The sequence below is a fragment of the Vicia villosa genome, linkage group LG4 (genome assembly GCF_029867415.1).
Source record: "Vicia villosa cultivar HV-30 ecotype Madison, WI linkage group LG4, Vvil1.0, whole genome shotgun sequence".
Classification (NCBI taxonomy): Eukaryota; Viridiplantae; Streptophyta; class Magnoliopsida; order Fabales; family Fabaceae; genus Vicia; species Vicia villosa.
In genome coordinates, this window is record NC_081183.1 from 116,543,309 (window position 1) to 116,566,029 (window position 22,721).

Here is a 22,721-nt window from a genome sequence, read left to right on the forward strand (position 1 = left end):
CAGCCAACATTAAAAACAAGTTTTCGTTTTTCAATTTTACTGAATATAAAATATTGTAATAATATTATAAAATGATACTTGTACTCTTTGTATTCAAGAGTTTTAAAGTTATTGTGTTATCAAGATTGAGTGTGAACTAAATACTACAAAATAAATAATAAAGTTGAAAAATATCCTTATGATTAGATACTTGTTTCCTTATGTATATGTTAATAAATAACTATCTATTAGTAAAATTGAATATCGATGATATATGGCTTTGTTTGGATTGATGGAATCGGATGGAGCGGAGCGGAATGGAATGGAATAAAATGATATTTCGTTGTTTGGATAATTTAAAAACGGATGGAGCGGAGCGGAAAGGAGTGGTATGGATTCCATTCCATTCCATCACTTACCACCATATTCCTTCCCCTCCGATTTGGGCAGAATGAATAATTTGTCTTATTCCGTTCTAAAATTTCCAAACAATGGAATGGTACATTCGTTCCGCTCCGTTCCACTCCGCTCCATTCCATTTCGCTCCATTCCATTCCGCTCCGTTCATTTCGTGATATCCAAACATACCCTTAGAGTGGTCTATCACAAGGTACTAATAAATTAGTTCACATGATATGGCATGACGCGGTGTCATTGACCATCTATTCAATTGAACGGCTTGGGCGTAATTACGTTTTTAATTACACCCTATTTTAATAAAAATCGGGTGTAATTGGGCGTAATTACGTTTTTAATTACACCCTGTTTTAATAAAAATCAGGTGTAATTGGACGTAATTACGTTTTTAATTACACCCTGTTTTAATAAAAATCGGGTGTAATTGAGCGTAATTACGTTTTAATTACACCCTGTTTTAATAAAAATCGGGTGTAAATGGGCTTAATTACGTTTTAATTACACCATGTTTTAATAAAAATCGGGTGTAAATGGGCTTAATTACGTTTTAATTACACCCTATTTTAATAAAAATTGGGTGTAATTGGGCTTAATTATGTTTTAATTACACCCTATTTTAATAAAAATCGGGTGTAAATATGTTCTTAATTACCCCCTATTTTAGTAAAAATCGGGTGTAAATACGCCATTTATGAATGAACAATTATATCTATTTACACCCTATTTCATAAACACCATTTAGTTATATTTTATTTTCAGTCATAATATTGTAAATACTATAAAATCATACACATAAAAATCATATTTTAACTAAGTCAAAATATTTTCAATATTAACCAAAAAGTACACAAAATCATGTGCAGTCATAATATTTCAAGTATTATAAAATCATACACATAAAAATTATATTTTAACTAAGTCATAACACTTTCTTCATATATAATTTTACGCCATGCTTGATGGTTAACTTCGGTGTTCTCTAGTCCAATTGAATCCAACCGCTTTCCACATGTAGCATTGGATTCATCCATGGCCAAAATACCACGTCCTGGAGAAGCAATTGTTTTCTGTATGCAAAAAAACAAGACACAAGAAATTATTACAAGAAAGGGCCACATGTATCAATGGTAACCATACCGAGCCGTTGATAGTGCCCCTCCGTGAATATGACGAAAATGCCGTTCAAGAAACACAGAACGAGGACTATCAAAATCACTAGTTGTCTTAGAAGACCTATTCCTTGAGTGAGCTACAGTATGAATATCTACATAACAATGTTAAACCCATTAATTTATTATCGTTTCCTCTTTCTCATAGAGATAACTTAGTTATATAAACTAAAAACAAAATCCAAAATTCTACATTTCTTAAACAAATAAGAAAAGGAAAAAGAAAAGGAAAGAACAAAAAAAGTAATAATTATAAGATGCTAATTCTACTATCAGAAAAATGCATAATATTCTGAATTGATGAATATATAAAACGATAAAAAAAATAATCAGGCATAGAAATTACCAGTGTGATTAGATGAAGATGCATAATGGTGGGCTGAACTAGTAACACTTCCATTACTTCTCAACCATTGTGGAACTAAAGTAGGTTCACTTTTCACAAACCTCTTTTGTAGTATTTCTTCCAGAAACAGCCTAAGTTTGCTCACACCTATCCCACTTCTTTCTTGCTTTGATAATGGCCTTCCCAATTTCTCCTTCAAGGGTGCAACATCTTCTATCTCTCTAAAGCTTCCTGCCTGCAACAAATGTTAAATGACTTAAATCACAAGCAACCAAAGCCTCATTAATTTATTGTTTCTTTTACCAACAATAGTACTGAACCTTGTAATCGGGGACTTTAAGATACTCCGATGAAACCAAAAGCACTTTTTTATTGCACGAAGAACTTTAATGCCGACCATTTCCTTCCTCTCTCGGTCCCAGCACTCTAAGACCTGTCCAAAAGTTCCTTCACCCATTTTGCCATGGACCTTATATGTAATCAGGAGTTGCTAAATTATCAGGAGTTGCTAAATTAGATGCTGAGATGGAGCATTGACTGCTGAATTAAAGTTGTTTCCAATTCCAATTTATTTATTCTTAGACTTTGAAGTAGCCCATTTAAAGTAGCCACAGTTTGCTTCTGGATTAGATGCAGGGACCTGTAAGGAAAAAAACATACAAGTATTCCTCACTTAGTGCATTTGGTGATACACAAATTATAGAATAAAAAAGCATCAAGAGACAAGGTCGGACACAAATTACTAAGATCAAACACTGGATTAAGGGGTGGGTTGTGAGAGTTGCATTTTAAATTTCATACAATACTTTTTTACATCAACACATTTTCAACCAAGTATAACATGCTTACATTTACCTACCATATGGAATCACAAATCACAACAACGAGTACTATGCGGAGAATCAAAACCTAAATTCCACCATAATGGTAATCTTGAATTTCATAATCCCGGACTACTATGTTACAAGAAAATGACAACATTATATTGATTTCGTTGGACCATGTAAGATGTAAAACTCAGAAAGAACCAATGAAATTCTAGAACCCTCTCAGATTGGATTTAGAACTGCGGACCCTATGCATCTAAAATAATAATCCAAATTAAAGCTAACGATCAAATATAAGATCCCATACCACGGTTAAGATATTGTAAATTGCTCCTTCGGATACAGAAAATACAGTTAACAAGGACAACTCCCCAAAATAAAAAATGTTACCTGAGGGTGCAAATCAAAGAATTTAATGAGCCTGGAATTGAAGTATTGTCTAAGAGCTATATCAGCAGACTGTTCAGAGTGATCTTTTACAACGTCAAAAACCAAGGTGATCTTCAAATCCAGCTTCATACACAAGATCTTCTTATCAATAAGTTCAGCATATTTCTTGAATCCAAATGTTGAAATAAGTTCAGTACTATTGAATATTAAATCATCCGAGTAGCGAGAAATAAAAACAAGCCCTAAAAAAACCTGCCAAGTTGCCCGTGTATTGGAGAGCCTTTCCTCTTTAAACATTGGTAGCAGCACCAGTCCTGCAGGAATCAGCAACATCTTGTACAGAGCCACACGCAGGCTTAAGATTTAAGACAAAAATATATTACCACCCTTACCTTGGCCTTTTGGACAGGTCTACCTCTGGAATCGTCTTTAATGTCAACGGTTGAAGTCATGATTTCTGCATAAAGATTCGGCAATGTCATATGATTTAAGTAACATAGTGAGAAAGGTGAAAGGGAAACAATTTGAAAAAGAAATAGTATCTCACTCTTCTCAACAACAAGCCTGTTGTTTTTCAAAATTTCCGCAACAGTAACCACTGTGGCAATCGCTGTAACAACAATGTAAAAAAACAAAGAATCAGAAATTAGAAAAACATAACCAAGAAAAGATTCAATATATAAACAAGGAAGATACTAAGGCCCAGATTAAATTTGTTCCAACTTCTAAAGTGAAATAAGTACTCGGTTCATAACCAATGGAAAAACTCTTAAGAATGTCAAGATTCTAAGACAAATTTCATTGCTCACTCTCTTAGTTCAAAAAACATTGCCAATTCCAATACAAACAAAAACAGAAAATATCGAACAAGTTAAATATGAATCCTATTCAAACCAGTGTTGTTAGATGGCGGCGTAGACGATTATTTGACTACTGCCAGATGTAATTTTAAACGGATGACTGCCAATGGCGGCTCCATAAGCCACAATGGTGTGTGTTTATCATACAACAAAATGATGACCATCTGCCTTTAACACTACTGTAATCAAATCTACCATACAGAACCATACAACAAATCCATTTATTGAGTCCTAGTCAAATTCCGTTATCCTCGAATAACAATTTCTAAATATAGAGTGAACCATTCATGTAACAAATGGCTCAAAACTCAAACCAATTAAAAACAAAAACAAAAGATCAAATTAAAAAAAAACAGTCAAACATTAATGAAAGAGATTTAGTTTCAAGATTTGATACCCATTCCAAGTGCTGAAAGCTCAACCTCGTTATGCTGTTGCATATACCTCTGCAAAACAAAATCAACAAAAATTAAACAAAACCCACATCAATTAAAAACAACCCAGAACTAAAGAAGCTCGAAAGTTTCAAAATTGATATAAAAAACGAAAAAAATTAAATCGTTAATTAGATTACCTTGGCGAGATTTACGTAGAAGAAGAGTGGTTTTTTGGTGTTGGAGACCTGAATACGATTCTTCTTAATAGAATCAGCGATATTGATGTTGTTCACACACACAAGAATAGCTGCCCAAAGACCAACAGACACACACAAGAATAGTTGCCTGCAAAGCCAAAACAAATCCATTAAGTACCAAGACTGTTCAAAATTTATCATTTAAATCATTATTTAGTAAATTGGTACCTAGTGTATGAAGTTTTCATTTTGAGATACAGTTTGAACTTCAGAGCCTTCTAACTCAGTTTCACATTTTTCCAAACTGCGACTTGTATCACATATTAAGAAATAAAGTTAATAATAAAACATTTCACTGTTGGAAAAACCGAGCAATGGAAATCATCACTACCAACAGAGTTATCCACAACAAACAACAACATATCTGAAAAACTCATAACCAACCCAAAAGCCCTTGAAGAAGCTTCAACCGACTACGGAAACCTCGTACACAATTCACCAGCTGCGGTGTTTCGACCGACAACAGTAAACGACATAGCAACTCTCATCAAGCTGTCTTAGTTAATTGTAGTTCAGGAAGTGTTGCACCTGGCCAATAACTTACCATGTCAAGTCCTGTGAGAACAAGTGCTCAGCAAACTGCCATTGACACCCTGGATGAAGCTACAAAACAAAAAGAAAGTGCAGATCACTATAAGGTTAATGGATCATTTCAAGATTTTACTTCACTTTGTTTGAAAATTCCACCTTTCTTTTTCTAACCGATGATGTAATACTGTTTATTTCATAGAACTCCAGATTTGATTTTGAAAGCAATGAGACCTACTTTGAAGCTGGTTTGAAGTTTCTGCAAGGAGGATCTCTCTTAGAAACTTGTCACAATGAGATTAGCAAGTACGGGGAGATGAGTCAAATGCAAATTTATGCCACAGCTGCCAAACTTTTCAATTATGTGAAAAATATTATGAAGCTAAAAGTAAATTTATTATTCTTTAGGATCTTAGATTTGTTGTTAATTAAATTATTGGTCAAAGTACATTTGAGAAAGAAAAATAAAGGTTTGTGCACCTACTTTGCCTCGTTGTTACAATTTCATTGCTTGTGAAACTAGAATTTCAGTGGAACTGAACACTTGATGTTTTGACTTCATTAAACCCCTTTTCTTAGAGTTTGAAGATATAACTATAACAATGATAAAGAAACTAAATGAAAATATGCAAAGTATAAGGGAGAAAGTTCAAATAAGAATGAGAAAGGAAAGTAACTACAACCATATATGTTTTTGTAGGAGGATGCATCATTATGGTTTGTTTCCAATACTCTTTTGATAATAGCATCATCATGTCTTCCCAAAACCTTTTTATGACAAACTCGGTGACAAAGATAAAATTATGATAACTAGGAAGTAGTATCCAACCTTAATGGTGTGATTTTCATCGAAACATAGTAATACACATTGTTCAAAAATTAAGAGTGGGATTTATGAAGTACTTTTGAGTTTCCCAAGTACTAACTGAAGCAGGAAAATATCAATATATACTGAAAATTATTAATTTTTATCAAGCAATGTGTGAGATATTGGATCGAACTCTAGTATTGTTGAAGGGTAGCTTCTTGGTTCGACAGTTCGACAGAGTTAAGCATGAAGTCGAAGGATTGTTCACATGCTGGTGTCGAAGTGTGCATGCTGTAGTCGAAGATGGGTCTAGCATGCAGATGTCGAAGATGCTAGGGTTGTTAGCATGTTAAATTAGGTTTTAGTGTTTAAACCCTAATTTGTTAAGTTAGCTTGTTTATTAAGTTGGCTTGTGTAATGGGCCTTGCTGAAAAAGCCCATTAGTTAGTATGTTAGGTTTTATTATAAATAGCATACTAGTCTCTCATCATTGCTAAGCTGCAAATCCTAATTTAGGGTGAGAGAGGTTATTTGTTATTCTTGTAAACTTGTAATCTTGTTTTAAGAGAAAGTAAAAGAATAGCAGTTATGACCAATTCTTGTGTTCTTATTCTCTTCCCTAATTCCCTATTATACTTTGTTATTGGTATCGTTTTTCACAACAAATTGGTGCGATGAGCGTGGAGAAGATGCCTTCTACAAAGTATGAGATTGAAAAGTTCACCGGAGTGAATGATTTCGGTCTGTGGAGCTTGAAGATGAAAGCCCTACTGGTTCAGCAGGGTTGTTTGGAAGCGTTGAAGGGAGAGGCAGCCATGAATGCAGAATTTACGGCAGCGGAGAAGACAAATATGATCGAGAAAGCACACAGCGCAATTTTGTTGAGCCTTGGTGATAAGGTTCTCCGGCAGGTATCAAAGGAGACGACGGCATCAGGGTTATGGGTGAAACTTGAAAGTTTGTATATGACCAAATGGCTGGTAAATCGACTCTACCTGAAGCAAGATTTGTATTCATTCAAGATGATTGAAGACAAAATATTGGCTGAGCAATTGGATATGTTCAACAAGCTGATTCTTGATCTTGAAAATATTGATGTGAAGATCGATGATGAAGATCAAGCGCTGTTACTATTGTGTTCTTTGCCTCGATCACATGCTCACTTCAAAGAAACTCTCTTGTATGGAAGGGAGTCCCTGACGTTTGAAGAAGTTCAATCAGCCTTGTACTCTAAGGACTTGAATGAACGAAAGGAGCATAAACCTTTGACTGTTGGCGAAGGTTTGGCCGTTAAAGGAAAACTCTTACGAAAGGATGGTAAGTTCGACAAGAAGAAAGGCAAAAGCCAGTCGAAGACTTACAGTGGCGAAGCATCTGGCATTCGATGCTACCATTGTAAGAAGGAGGGTCACACAAGAAAGGTGTGCCCTGAACGCTTGAAATATCATGGAGGTAAAGATAATGGCAACGCTGCCATTGTTCAAGATGATTTCGAATCATCTGATGTTCTTGTGGTTTCAAGCAGTGACTCTAAGAAGGAGTGGATTATGGATTCAGGTTGCACTTGGCACATGACTCCAAACAAAGACTTGTTCGAGGAATTATGTGATCAAGATGGTGGATCAGTATTGCTGGGAAACAACAAGGCTTGCAAGATTGCAGGTGTTGGATCTGTGAGATTCAAGCTCCATGATGAGTCAATAAGGTTGTTGACTGAAGTCAGGTATGTACCTGATTTGAAGAGAAATCTGCTTTCTCTTGGTGAATTCGACAAGAAAGGATATGTTTTCCAAGGAGAGAAAAGTATCCTAAGAGTCATGAAGGGTTCGAAGGAAGTCTTGAGAGGCGTGAAGAAACAAGGCTTGTATACCCTTGAGGCTGAAGTTGTAAGTGGTTCGACAAATGTTGCATCCACGAAACCTTTGTCGAAAACAGAAATCGGGCACATGAGATTGGGCCATGTCAGTGAAAGAGGTCTGGTCGAATTAGGGAAACAAAATCTGCTTGGTGGAGACAAAATCGAAAAGCTGAAGTTTTGTGAACCCTGTGTACTTGGAAAATCTTGCAGAGTGAAGTTCAACAAAGGCAAACAAAGAACACATGGATCCCTTGATTACATCCATGCTGATCTTTGGGGGCCTGCAAGGTGTCCATCACATTCAGGAGCAAGGTATTTTCTATCCATAGTAGATGATTATTCCAGAAAATTATGGGTATTCATCCAGAAGACTAAGGATGAAACTTTTGAGAATTTCAAAAGTTGGAAGACTCTGGTTGAAAATCAGACTGGCATAAAGGTCAAGAGGTTGAGAACCGACAATGGCCTTGAATTTTGCAATGAGGCATTCGACAGTTTTTGTGCTGCCTCTGGTATTGCAAGGCATATAACTACTGCAGGTACTCCACAGCAAAATGGTTTGGCTGAAAGGTTTAATCGAACTATTTTGGAGAGAGTCAGATGCATGTTGACTAGTGCGGGGTTAACAAAGGTGTTCTGGGCTGAGGCTGTTTCGACAGCAACATATCTGATAAACAGATGTCCTTCGACAGCGTTAGATATGAAGACACCTGAAGAAGTTTGGTCGGGACATCCACCAGATCTCGACAAACTAAGAGTATTTGGCTGCGTAGCCTATGCTCACATTAGGCAAGACAAGGTCGAACCTAGAGCTCTGAAATGCATGTTCATGGGATACCCTGAAGGAGTCAAAGCTTATAGGCTATGGTGCCTAGAACCAGGTCACAGGAGGTGTATCACCAGTCGAGATGTAGTTTTCAATGAAGCTGAAATGGCTTTTAAGAAAACTGATGATGTTGGTCGAAGTACAGAAACATATGACGAAGAGCTGGAACTGGTAGAGATTCCTGTTGAGGTGGAGCATGTTGATGCTGAATTGCATATCCCAGATGAAGTCGAAGAAGAAGCAGAAGATGCTGAAGTTGAGGAAACTGACGATGACTACCTATTGTCGAGAGATAGGTCTAGAAGAGTCATCAAGCCACCTCAGAGACTTGGATATGCAGATCTTATAGCTTATGCCTTAATCTCTGCAAGTGAGGTTCTAGACGAAGAACCTAGAGACTATAAGGAAGTTATGAGGAGTCGAAACAAGACTGAATGGCCGAAGGCCATGGATGATGAGATGAAATCTCTTCATGATAATCATACTTGGGAACTGATCAAGAAACCTATTGGGGCAAGGTTAGTCAGCTGTAAATGGATTTTCAAAGTTAAGGAAGGAATTGAAGGAGTGACGTCGAAAAGATACAAGGCAAGGTTAGTTGCAAGGGGTTTCACTCAGAAAGAAGGTGTCGACTTCAATGATGTGTTTTCTCCTGTTGTGAAGCATAGGTCCATTCGAATGTTGCTTGCCATGGTGGCACAGTTCGATCTTGAACTGGAACAGATGGATGTGAAGACTGCGTTCTTGTATGGTGATCTAGATGAAACGATCCTGATGAGGCAACCTGAAGGGTATGTCGAAAAGGGGAAGGAAGATTATGTGTGCAAGTTAAAGAGATCTTTGTATGGGCTGAAACAATCTCCTCGACAGTGGAATAGGAGATTCGACAAGTTCATGGCACGCATAAGTTTCATTAGAAGTCAGTTCGACCACTGCGTTTACTTCAGATTTCGACCTGGTAATTCATTTGTTATTTTGCTGCTTTATGTGGATGATATTCTCATAGCAAGCAACAATCACTACGCCAAATTTAAGCTGTAGCAGCGCAGCTACTAAAGCGCTTTTAGCAAAAGCGCTCTCGTAGGGCTCGCTAAAAACAAAATTAATAAACAAGGGAAAATGATGCAAAAAAAGCGCTCTGGTAGGGGGGGTTATGAGAGCGCTTTCAAAAAGCGCTCTGGTAGGGGGGGGTATGAGAGCGCTTTTAAAAAGCGCTCTGGTAGGGGGGTTATGAAAGCGCTTTTAAAAGCGCTCTTATAGGGTGGGTGCTACGAAAGCGCTTTTGGGATAAAAGCGCTCTGGTAGGGGGTGTTATTAAAGCGCTTTTGAAAAGCGCTCTGGTAGCCCATTTAAAAAATTATATATTTTACAAACACACGCGTTTTGTTTCAGATCCAAAACACGCGAACCTTCTTCTTCCTTTCGTTGCTCCGCCGTCCTCACTCCCTCTCCGCCGTCCTCACTCCCTCTCAAGCCTTCAACCGACTCCGCCACCGCCTTCCTCACTCCATCGCCACCCTTCAACCGTCTCTTCTCTGTTCAGGTTAGGGTTTTGTGCCGGAAATTTTCCTTCTTTTCATTGTTTGCTTTCAAAAATACAAAATTTTATTTAGGGTTATAGTTAATATTATTGGGGCTTTTTTAATTTATCAGTGATTTAGGTTTTATCAGTGTGATTTAGAGTATTGAAGACAAAGTTTGTTAGGTTTTTATCAGTGATTTAGAGTATTGAAGACAAAGTTTGTTAGGTTTTTATGCAGAAAAAAAAAACTCAAGTAATTTGTTTTTGGAATAAAAGTTTCATTAGATCCGTGAAGTTAGTATTTACATCTATAGATGTATTATCTATAGTTTTATACACTTTTTAATTTAGTATGAATTGATTTAAAGGGCCTCCAGGATTGATCGCTTTTTACATGATCTTTTCTGGACATAAAGCATAGGACTTTTTGTTTTATTAGCCACTATTACGAGTTCCAATGTGGAACGTGTTGAGAACATTCATTTCTAGGGAACTTTTGAACTCTTTTAGCTTTCACATTCTAATTTTTTTTTCAATATAATGTATCTGGAAATTAACATGATTCAAGATTTTCTATATGTAGTTAGTAATAATCACGTTTTTCTATTGTAGGTTGAGCTTCAAACAGTGGATGGACTGGTAAAGGATAGAACACAATGTGCCCCTGCCGATTATGTTCCACAGAATATGAATCAAGTATTGTACCCCGAAGTCTTCTGTGGCAGGATCCTTCGGGGTACAGTTATTTGATTCATATTCTGTGACACAATACAACTTGGATAGAAATGAGGCGATGCAGGTTAAGTCCAACAAAACCTTCAAATTTCTAGTCCAACAACCCCTTCTCATTATTGCAACATTTATTGATTGAGTAAACATACACCCCTAGCTTACACCAACACCGTAATTTTCTACATACAAGGTATACAATTCATTTTTTTATTAATTTATTCTATCTTAATTTCTGTGCACAAGTATCTATCTGTGTTAAAATATACGGTGTAATATACAAGTGTAGGAAAATAAGTGTAGATATAGCATAGCTCAAAGATGAAGGAAAACGCTGAAGGGTAAGTAGTAGTAACTAGTTGTCATGTATTATTTGTCATAGAAATTAATATTCAACTTTTATTTGTGTCTAATTTTTCCTGTCAATTGGTTGTGAACTTTACATTAATTGTTGTTGCAGAGAAACTTCTTATATTGCTAAGAGATAGTAGAAAGCTCACAAGGATACTGGGCTCTTTTGATCAATTTGGTAACAACTTCTCAAATTTTGTAATTGTTTGACATGCTGTTGGTTGAGTTTCTAATAGTGTTCCTATCAATAACATGTAGCTAATGTTGTTCTTGAGGGTGTCTGTGACAGGATTATTGTTAGTGATCTATATTGCTTTATCCCTCTGGGCTATATGACGTGGCTGTGTTAAATTTAAGGTAAACTTTATGTACAAAATTTGTTGAACTAATTTACAATAAATGATATTCCATTCCATGTATTCAAGTTAGATATATAAAGTCCTAAATATTAATAAATTAATTTGTATTTATTGATATATTTAATTTGATTATTCTTTTTACACGACATATATATATATATATATATATATATATATATATATATATATATATATATATATACTCGTTCTACTCTTTACCTTCTTATTTTAGAGCCTTTATATAATAATAATCTTATTTTGATTATATTATTTTTATTTTGCAGATTGTGAAGATTTTCAGTCATTTGAAGATGTTCAGACTTTGCAGGACTAGGACCGATTTAGTTGATTTAGTTGTTTAGGGATGATTTTCTTATTGTTATAATGTCATGTGAATTGGTTTAGTTGTTTTCATGTTAGAAATATGTGAATCGGTGTATATATATTTTGGAATAATTACAATGGTATAATTATAATGCATGTTTAGTATATAATCGAAATCGCTTCTTTGTTGAAATAATGAGATTACTAAAATAATGGGATTACGATTGTAAATTATAGGTTTATGGGATAACAATGGTAAATTACAGGTTCATGAAAGAATGCTGCCATAAATGCAGGTTTAGAAATTATAAAAATAATAGGTTTATAAAAAAAAAAGCATAAAAAATAAAATAAAAAACGCAACCTACGAAAGCGCTTTTGGAAAAGCGCTCTTATAGGGGGGGCTATCAGAGCGCTTTTTCCAGAAAAAACGCTCTAATAGGGGGGGGTACCAGAGCGCTTTTTCCAGAAAAGCGCTCTTATAGGGGGGTCTACCAGAGCGCTTTTAGAAGCGCTTTTGTTACCTATGCCAGCGCTGGCTTTCACAGCGCTTTAAAGCGCTTTTAAAGCCCAAAATAAGTGCTTTCGTAGGCCTTCCGTGTTGTAGTGAATGTTGAAGATGTGATGAGGGTGAAGGCTGAACTCAATAAGGAGTTCGATATGAAGGATCTGGGAGCTGCTTCCAAGATTCTTGGAATTGACATTCGAAGAGATAGAAAGAAGTCAAAGTTATGTCTATCTCAAGAGGCATATCTACGGAAGATTCTTGAAAAGTTTGGTATGTCAAATTCGAAGCCAGTTGTGACTCCAACAAACCCTCAATTCAAGCTGAGTATTGATCAGTGTCCCAGTACTGATGTCGAAAGAGCCTATATGAATAGCATTCCGTATGCTAATATAGTTGGTTCTTTGATGTATGCTATGGTTTGTACTAGACCCGACATAGCATACGCAGTAAGTCTTGTAAGCAGGTACATGGCGAATCCTGGAAAGGCTCACTGGCAAGCATTGAAGTGGATTTTAAGGTACATAAATGGGTCTCTGAATAGAGTCCTAATTTATGGTGGAGCCTTGGGTGAAGATAGTAAAGCAGTAATAGAAGGATATGTCGACTCTGATTATGCAGGTTGTATGGATTCCAGAAAATCTATTTCTGGATATGTTTTCACTATGTTTGGCACTGCAAATAGTTGGAAAGCAACACTTCAGAAGGTTGTTGCTCTATCAACCACTGAAGCGGAGTATATTGCCCTAACTGAAGCTGTGAAAGAAGCATTGTGGCTTGAAGGTTTTGCGAAGGAGCTAAAACTTCAAGGTCGAGGTATCACTGTTAAATGTGATAGTCAAAGTGCAATACACCTGTCGAAGAATTCAGCCTATCATGAGCGAACTAAGCACATTGATGTGAGGCTGCATTTCGTCAGAGGAGTAATCGAGCGTGGAGAAGTCCAAGTGCTGAAGGTTTCGACTGAAGACAATGCTGCTGATATGATCACCAAGACATTGCCGAGTTGCAAGTTTTTCCACTGTATGCAGTTGATAAAGCTGCATGAAGAAAGCTAGTTTGTTCCTTGACGTTGTAGAGTTAGGTCCAAGGTGGAGATTTGTGAGATATTGGATCGAACTCTAGTATTGTCGAAGGGTAGCTTCTTGGTTCGACAGTTTGACAGAGTTAAGCATGAAGTCGAAGGATTGTTCACATGCTGGTGTCGAAGTGTGCATGCTGTAGTCGAAGATGGGTCTAGCATGCAGATGTCGAAGATGCTAGGGTTGTTAGCATGTTAAATTAGGTTTTAGTGTTTAAACCCTAATTTGTTAAGTTAGCTTGTTTATTAAGTTGGCTTGTGTAATGGGTCTTGCTGAAAAAGCCCATTAGTTAGTATGTTAGGTTTTATTATAAATAGCATACTAGTCTCTCATCATTGCTAAGCTGCAAATCCTAATTTAGGGTGAGAGAGGTTATTTGTTATTCTTGTAAACTTGTAATCTTGTTTTAAGAGAAAGTAAAAGAATAGCAGTTATAACCAATTCTTGTGTTCTTATTCTCTTCCCTAATTCCCTATTATACTTTGTTATTGGTATCATTTTTCACAATACAATGTATAAATCATTCCCCTGCAAAAATAAGGTCTAAAATCATTAGGATCCCTAATAGTTAACAAGTGCTTATGCACTAGATAAACTTAAAATAAATCAATCCAAATAGATTCTAAATTGTTTCTACTATAGGTTTTTTCAAGAATTCTCCCCCCTCTCACTATGAGAGAAAATAAGCTCAAATAATTCAATCCAAACAAAATTTAGCTCCTATTCTAACAAAATTCAGCTCATAATCTAACAAAACTTAGCTCATAATCTAACAAAACTCGCCAACTCATCACTTCTATTTGTTGTTACGCCTCCATTGGTAGACCTTCCAAACCTGGCCATGTTCCCACATTTTGAACCAACTGGCCCAAACATTGCTCTTCTTTGCTTTCTGACCCCATATCAAACTACCCACTTTTGACTTCTTGCATGTATACAACTAAATAATAAGACAAAGGTATAAAGTACTATATATAGCATGGAAACATATCAAAGCTTACCTTTCTCTCAACAAACACAATAGTCAACGGGAATGGATGACCACACTTTTCAGCTTGTGATGCCTCTTCTAAATAAGCAGAAACTTAAAGCCTTAGTGCATTTGTGAATATTGTCATCCAACCCAAACTATCCCCTCATTATGATGCAATAAGATTTTGGATTCAATCTTTCGGTAAACTGTGAGGAACATCTCCAATTAGTTATAATAAATCAATTGAAACCCAGTAGTGTTTTATTTAGTGTTTTATTTCATCCGAAACTAAATATTCACTTGGATTACATGAAGTAGGTGAAATAAGTTGACATTTTCATTACTTAGGCCCTGTTTAGTCAAGTCAATTCAAACAAACTCTTAAAGGAAGACATACATATACAACAACAACAACTCAGCCTTATCTCACTAGTTATGCACTAATTTGCTTGCATTAAAGTTGAAGCACTCAAGTTTCATTAACCTATTGCAGAAAGAACACTTTCCACAAAGTACAATACCTGAAAAAAATTGCAATTCGTGACCGAAAATTTCCAATGGCATCTCAAAGGTGGTTGGGGTATTTAATCCGGTAAGACATTCATGAGCATTATGAAAGGAATGTTTATATCACACAACAAATTACTTCATAAAAAATAAAAAACCATTCAACTTTCCACTAAATATAACTGGTTTTGAAGAATACCTGTCAGCTTCCATGAGATCCCAAGTCTGCTATACAAATTCTCAATATGAAATTCGAAATACGAAATACGAATCGAGAAGTTCTATTTTCTGCTGAATCACTGAAACAAAAACCTAAAAACCAAAAATATATATTAATGCCACAAACAAAATTGAACTTTTTAATTATGCGAATGGCTAAGATTTACTCCTCCACTTTCGTATAAAGAAGTCCTTTCACTAGATACATGACACATTCCTTGTGCATATGTAAATAGTTCTTCATCGCGGACAATACGGACAATGAAGTGGTCCACGTCAAAAATGTCTTCAAATTTCCTGTAATTATAAAATGCACCATCATTGTTAGGAATCCACGATCAGAAAAAAGAACAGCCAAAATGATTTTATTGAAAAACTGAAGAAGAGAATCCTCTCTTAAGAGGGTTTCCCCTTGTACAATTGAACTATTGTACGGTTTTTTCTAAATTAATCAAATCTCAATCCTCTTCTACTAAAATTATAAAATTGACTGAAAAGAAATTAAAAGTTAACACATTTTTCCATTAGCCAAGAATAAATAAAAAAGAGAAAATCAAACTGAATAAAAAAGAAGAAAGAATCGGGGTGGAACATTTCATCGAACACCTTGCGAGAAAGGATCAAATCTGCATTTTTCTTCATTTGAACTGGTAAGCGCTCATCCAATTTAGCTTTAGGATGTTGTATACTAGCTTTAATTTTAATTTAAACCAAAATCTGCACCGAAATTGAATCACAATCAAACTGTAGTAGAACCCGTAATTGAGTCGAAAACGTAAATTAAATTCTGAAACAAAACTCTATTTGAAATCGAAACAAACAAGTACAGAAAAATTGGCTCGAATGCAAAATATGAACCTTGAAAAAGCTCTGCTCGAATCCAAACTCCACACTGAGTCGAAACCTCCAAACTCGAAGCAAAACAGATCTGGTTTCTGAACAAAAAACCTTCGCGAATACCAAACATAGCCGTGAAGCTCAAATAGAACCGCGAAACCGATATTGAAACAATTCCAAATCAAAAACGGAATCTGATTGTTGGTTGTTTGTTTTATCAATTTTTTCTGAAAAATTAGATGAAGAATTTGAGTGTATTGTTGTTGTTATCTGAGGAAGATGAGAGAAAAAAATAGCTTTTGGAAAATAAGCACTTTTATCGGGTTTAGATTCAAGTTTGAAGAAAACAATAGTTTTAAGAGTAAATATATAAAATAGATAGTTAAAAAGTGAGTCAATAAAATAGATTTTGGGTTGTAAATGTGTTTAGAATAATATTAATATTTTGAGTAATAAAATTAAATAATTTTTTTAATCAATTTAAATTTACACCCGTTTTAAATTTAACGGGAGTAATTGGGATTTGATAATAATAATATTTTTAATTTACACCCATTATTTTTAAAATAGGGTGTAAATTCTGACGTGTTATTACTTAAAATGACACTATATTTACAAAATTGCCACCGTATTTCTTATTTACACCCGTTTTTAGTATATCGGGTGTAAATTTTAAAATTATATTGTTGTTTTTACACTAGTGGCTTCATCTAAGAATATTGTTTCTGAAAGGAATAGAAGAAATAAACTCAACCAAAGACTCTTTGCACTTAGAGCAGTAGTCCCCAACATTAGCAAGGTAAATATCACTAATTAATAATACTAATCAATATTTTTTAATATCATTGACAATTTTTCTTCTTCTTCTAGATGGATAAGGCTTCAATAATTAAGGATGCAATTGAGTACATACAACACTTGCAAGAACAAGAAAAGATTCTTGAAGCTGACATAATGGAACTTCAATCTGGGATGCCAAATAATACTAATCCAAGTTATGAGTTTGATCAAGAGCTTCCTGTGTTGCTAAGGTCCAAGAAGAAGAGAACAGATCAATTTTATGATTCTGTCAGTTCAACAAACTCTCCAATTGAAATCCATGAGGTTAACTCTCATACATCTAACTTTACATCTAACTTTTTTTTTAAACATGTCTTAAAAAAACAATAACTCACATACAACTTATTAGTTAAAAATAATCTTATTAGTTAAAATATGTATTAAAGAAGAAAGAGATTTCAAAGTATAACATCTCTCTTTTAAATTATTGATGTAAAAAAAATGTTAGATGTGGGGTATGATTATTATTATTATAAGGGTTAAGAGTCATTTATCTCTCTGCCACATAGGCAAGTTTTGATTTACCCCTTTAAAAAAAATGTTTTGGGTTACTCCTTATAATTTTTAAGCACCCCCTAAACGTGTAAAATTTAAGGGATAAATCAAAAAAATATATTTTACAGAGGATAATTTTTCCTCTTAGGGGGTAAAAGACTTAAAATTTTAAAATTATAGAGGGTAATTCAAATTTTTTTTTAAGAGGAGTAAATTAAAACTCCCGTATATTATATGGTAGGGGTTAAATGTTTTTTTAAAGAAATATTAATGAGGATTTTATATATGGTGGAGTGCAGCTTAGGGTTACATACATGGGAGAAAATACAATTGTTGTAAGCTTGACATGCAGCAAAAGGACTGACACACTACAAGAAAATTGACTTTCGGTGACACTCAAAAAGTGTCACTAAAAGTCAATAATCTGTAGGTAAATGTCTATTGGACTTTGAGTGACACCCACATTTACCGTCAACTTTAAGGGGGTGTAGTGTGACACCAAATTAAATGTCACAATAACTTTTAGCTACGGTTAAGTTTTTTTCTGCAGTGTCACTATAGTATGCTAGTATTAGAAATAACAGAAACTCTAGCTACAGATTGTTTTCTTTTAGCTGTCACTAGAACTTCAAATAATATAATTTTTATTATATAAAAATATAATAAATTTATAAATTCAATTTTTAATATAATTGAGAAATATTACTATTTAAATAAAAGTTACTCATTTAAAATATTTTCCATTACATTTTGAACCATGACAAAGCTAAATAACTAAAATTAAACTATTATACCATTTTCTATTAAATAAATTCAAATAGTAAAAAGATTGATTTCATATTATATCAATAAAAACTAATTACAAAATAAATCATATCCTTAACATCTTAGTATATATCCAACTCCATATTATTATTTTCTATATTTAAATTTTCACATAAAATAAAATAAATCATATCCTTAATAGCAAGTGTTGAACCCAATGAAGTGACCTGTTCAAGCATTATGAGGAAAAAAACTGAGTCAGAAACTCCACAACTTATCTCATGATTGAACCAAAGTGCATTTGGAATAGTATTTTTGTAGACAAGGATACATTTAAATAGTACTTGGTGGATGAAATGTAAGGATGTGAGGTTATTATTGAGACATATATTAATGAGACTATGATTGAAAACCTCAGTTGTGTCTACTTGATAAAGTTTCAATGGTCATCAACATGCAATAAAACAAACTAACCAAAATAGATCGTGAAGAGTGTGAGCTTACTGAGTGCAGAAGGAGGATTCCAGCATGGTTTTAGCCCTTTTTCATTTTTCTTGAAAGGCTTTTTGCTTAGATGTGAAACTGTGGCCAGACTTGGTTGAGTAACTGTTACGGATTCACGTTATGAAAAGTACAGTTATCAAAACCCACATTGCAGTATAATTGAAACTCAAAAGAAACCGTTTAAAAAAAACAACATATAAAGATACGGATCTATATTGACAAACAAGATATGCTGAATGCTGATCTTTTTCGGAAAGGATTAAAAAAAAGTCATTAATTTCATTATCATCAGTTTGATTGATGCCGTAAAACAAAACATAAATGAACACCAACCTCTAACTTTTTCTTCAGTTAATGCATTGAATGATGCCTGAACAAAGTTTTCAAGGTAATGAGGTTGCACAAATACTTTCATCTGTAAAGATCCATCCAACACATTATTAGATAGTCCAAATAATCAACAATCCGATCCAAGTGAAACCAATCTTGCAATCCGTAAAACATTCAGATTCAAACTACAATGTGATTCTAATGAGTAATCATAAAACAAAATGACAACAAAAAAAAAGGCAATCGAAGAGAAGCAACAACTGAATCCATGTGAAACCGATCTTGATCTCGCAACAGTAATTAATTTAGATTTAAATTCAAATTACAATGTGATTGGATGAGTAATCATAAATCAAATTTCTAGATCATTAATTGCTGAAAATGAATACAAAATGTAAACATGCAAACTGTTAACATATCATCTAGCTCAGTTCTTTCTGATCTAATCACAATTCACAAGTCATAGAAACGTTAAAATCAGATGCAGGATACATTTAAAACAACATGATGGAATCGAAAACAGATCGGATTGATAAGATCTAACTTCAAGGTATGATCCAGTAACACAATCATCAAAAAAATTGATCATCGGTGAATAGCTGTTTAAGAACAACTCCACCAGTGTTTGAAGCACCGCCAATAAGCCATTTATCATCAAGGCCAGTCCTACATTACTCCGATGCTGCGGAAGTGTGCAGATTTTGCAATTACTCAATGTTATGATTGGGGGATAAACTGCCACTGCTACACCTTACATGGGTCAGAGGGTGTTTCGTGGTGCTAACATAGTGGGTTGTTTTAGAGGTATTCCTTGTTCAAACATGAAATCGGCAAGCTATGAATTTCTAATGAGTATTTTTGTTTCTCTCCACGTTGTTACTATTGAGACAATACTATACTGTCAACATCTGAGCTACTCTTCTCATAAATTTTCCTTTCATCCTAAAATTAAAAAAAATTGTAGAATAGGATCATAACAAGACTAGTACTATATGTATGTCTATCTGCAACTGTTTAAAATAACAATTTACGAACTATGATTGCCAACAAATATCATTCATTCTCATAAAAAAAACTTACTATATTTCTACAAGCTATGATATGAGATTTAGTTGGATGAAGAGTGGGGGAAACAGGTTGATGTGAAAAACTTGAGAGATAGAGCTTTAATTTTGAGCAATAGTTGAAGTTTATCCTTGTTGACTCCTTGACTCTGCATTTCCTGATGTGATAAAAGTCATAAAACATAATTAGTGAGGTTAAATAGTCCAACAACATAGAAAAATGGTATGCTTAGAATTGAGAGACTTACTGCTGGCATGTCGACATAGTAGTTTATATGATTGAATGTCATTGAAAGAGGTTGAAATGGTAGAACCATTCCTCTTTTCTGTTCATGGTTCGATGAACTCATAATATCTGATGAATTTCTTACTGCCATGGCAGTACCTGTTTTTACTAAAAATAATTAGCAGCACTAAATGAAGTATTTGCAACCATTGATGGAAAAAAAGAGAACTATGAACAACTAAAGTTTCCTGAAAATATTTTTCCAAAATGAAGAAAAAGGTCTTGTACTGAATTTTTTTGAAACAGACAAGTCTATCTAGAGCTGTTGCAAAGAAGTTATTAAATATAAAAGAATATAGATTCAAACCTTCAAGGGGATGTTTTCTAGAGGTCGAACTTTTATTCTTCTTGTGGTCTTCATCCTCAATGACTGCTTTCGAATCACTAAAGGCTGAAATTTTGGTGTAATATTATAACTATTTAGAACTCGTCAAAAAACTATTGAACTATAGACATGGAAAATCAAAAGAAAATTTATAACTTACGATTCAAATAAGTTAATGCGAGAAGGAAGAGAATGTTAAAGAGAATAGAAAACCCAACCAAGGCTCCAATGCATATCCAATACCAATAATGTTCAGTATACAAGCCTCTAGCTTTGAGAAGTACTATTCCTACTGTTGGTGCATCAATTCTTGTGTCTGTATTTGGCTGCAAAAGAAAAAAAGAGAGGATATTTGACAATGCTTAATGTTCATATCATATATAATATCAATAATGATAGAAGTCACAAACAAAATGGGAATATTGATTCTTACTTCACTCCATCTTTCGTCTAAGAATTCATTAATTGTTATGGCATTTTGGCCATACATTATAGGAGATATATAGTAGCCCCAAACCATCCATGGCTTAACGGCCTCTACAAGAATGAAAGAGAATCTGTAGCAATCAATATTTGTTCAAACTATAGCTAGCGCAAAGATTGTGTGGTCGCATTTGCCTTGGATGAGATGTTAGAGGTCTTAACAAATCTAGCAATTCAGGTTCAAAGGTACGTTTCGATTTCTCTTCACATTTCTCTATCTGTGTTGGTTAACACAGTTCAAATACATGGTTGATTACGGTGAGTCGATGGTTAATAGATAGATATCGTGTGTAAAGAAGTTCAAAAACATAGTTAATCAGATTCAATAGATGGTTAATGATTTACAACAACTTGGTATATTCATTAATCATATTTTGAACCAAATCAAACATATATTTGAACTATGTTAATAATGTAATAACAAATAAAGAGCGCTATGTTGAAAAATCATTGCATTAATCATGTTTTGAACCAGATTCAATAGTGTTGGAACAATATTGCTAATAATGTATATTATAATTACATTAGGATTTTGAAGAATGAATGTATTTCAGCATTACCTTGACAGGTTCATAAGTAAAGTAAAAGTATGTCTGTATAAGCATCATACCCAAACTAGATTGTTCTTCCCATCGATTGAAAACCTTTCTTCTTCTGACTGTTGCCAAAATGATAACAAATTAGAAGTAATCAGTATACTTTGTTTGTGAAAAGATCAAAGACAGTATATACTAATGAAAGGGTAAAACAAAGCCATAAAACATTTGCACGGACATTAGCATTGAACACCGCTTAGGTTTCACCTAAATTACCGAAACAAACTTCTCAATACTAAATCTCATCTTCAGGAAGAACACAAATAAAACCCATAAATTAATTAAAAATCGATCTAGAAGATGCTTCAAAACATATAATAGAAAGAGGAAGAGTAAAGGAAAACCCATAAATTAATTGCACTCCCGGCAAAGAGATTCTAAAAACTGCTACAAAACACACTCGTTTGCCTAAAACCAAAAGCTGTAACTAAATTTTACCATTCTATGACACCAAGAAATCCTCTAAGCATCAAAGTGCTAAAGTAATAAATCACAAACCTAATTGAAAAATTAGACAAACAAATCAATTTTCTCATTCACGTACCGAATCTTGTACAAAATATAAAATCACCTGAACTTGAAGATATGAAACTCAGATCAGTTTTTGGTTCTAAATCCCCAACGTACTCTATATCTGAATATGAAAATGAAAGATAAAATAGATGAGTTTCAGAATTGGAAAACCATTTTTGTGATTGAAAAAGGAATCTGAAACTCACAGTGAATGAAAGATGAAAAAGGAATCTCACAGTGATTGAACCATTTTTGTCAACGATTTGTGTGAACGATTGAACATTTTCCATTTGAGGGTGAAGAACGATTCTCGATTTCAGGTAAAGAACGATTTTCGATTTCAGCGTGAAGAACATTTTCGATTTCAGCGTGAAGAACATTTACGATTTAGGGTGAGGAGCAGTTTCCGATTTAGGGTGTGGAGCAGTTTCCGATTTCGGTGTTAAGTTTTATTTTTAAATAAAGTTATA

At 34.3% G+C, this 22,721-nt stretch overlaps 1 protein-coding gene, 1 long non-coding RNA gene and 1 pseudogene across 2 annotated transcripts; 1 reads left to right on the forward strand and 2 right to left on the reverse strand.

Annotated features, from left to right (window-relative positions):
* Nucleotides 1-1,264: 1,264 nt before the first annotated feature.
* LOC131599525 (uncharacterized) lies at nt 1,265-2,391 on the reverse strand. The gene is made up of 3 exons (XR_009282819.1): nt 2,232-2,391; nt 1,912-2,146; nt 1,265-1,463 (listed from the first exon to the last, which is right to left on the reverse strand). It is a non-coding gene; the product is annotated as an uncharacterized LOC131599525 (long non-coding RNA).
* A 14,259-nt stretch (nt 2,392-16,650) lies between these two features.
* LOC131597725 (transcription factor bHLH35-like) lies at nt 16,651-17,749 on the forward strand (annotated as a pseudogene).
* A 377-nt stretch (nt 17,750-18,126) lies between these two features.
* On the reverse strand, nt 18,127-22,474 carry LOC131595084 (ABC transporter G family member 39-like). The gene is made up of 11 exons (XM_058867332.1): nt 22,458-22,474; nt 22,310-22,372; nt 21,753-21,800; nt 21,093-21,196; nt 20,820-20,985; nt 20,642-20,725; nt 20,297-20,433; nt 20,065-20,206; nt 18,988-19,069; nt 18,655-18,756; nt 18,127-18,377 (listed from the first exon to the last, which is right to left on the reverse strand). Exons 4-8 carry the CDS (start codon nt 21,177-21,179, stop codon nt 20,093-20,095), a joined length of 588 nt encoding a protein of 195 aa, XP_058723315.1. The 5' UTR covers nt 21,180-21,196; nt 21,753-21,800; nt 22,310-22,372; nt 22,458-22,474; the 3' UTR covers nt 18,127-18,377; nt 18,655-18,756; nt 18,988-19,069; nt 20,065-20,092.
* Nucleotides 22,475-22,721: the final 247 nt, after the last annotated feature.

Excerpts from the sequence above, each read along its gene's own strand:
- LOC131595084 (XM_058867332.1), bottom strand. The coding sequence starts at position 21,179 with ATGGTTTGGGGCTACTATATATCTCCTATAATGTATGGCCAAAATGCC. Across the intron at positions 20,434-20,641 it reads TAGAAAACATCCCCTTGAAG|GTACTGCCATGGCAGTAAGA; the intron begins GTTTGAATCTAT and ends TAGTAAAAACAG. Across the intron at positions 20,207-20,296 it reads ACTATGTCGACATGCCAGCA|GAAATGCAGAGTCAAGGAGT; the intron begins GTAAGTCTCTCA and ends TTATCACATCAG.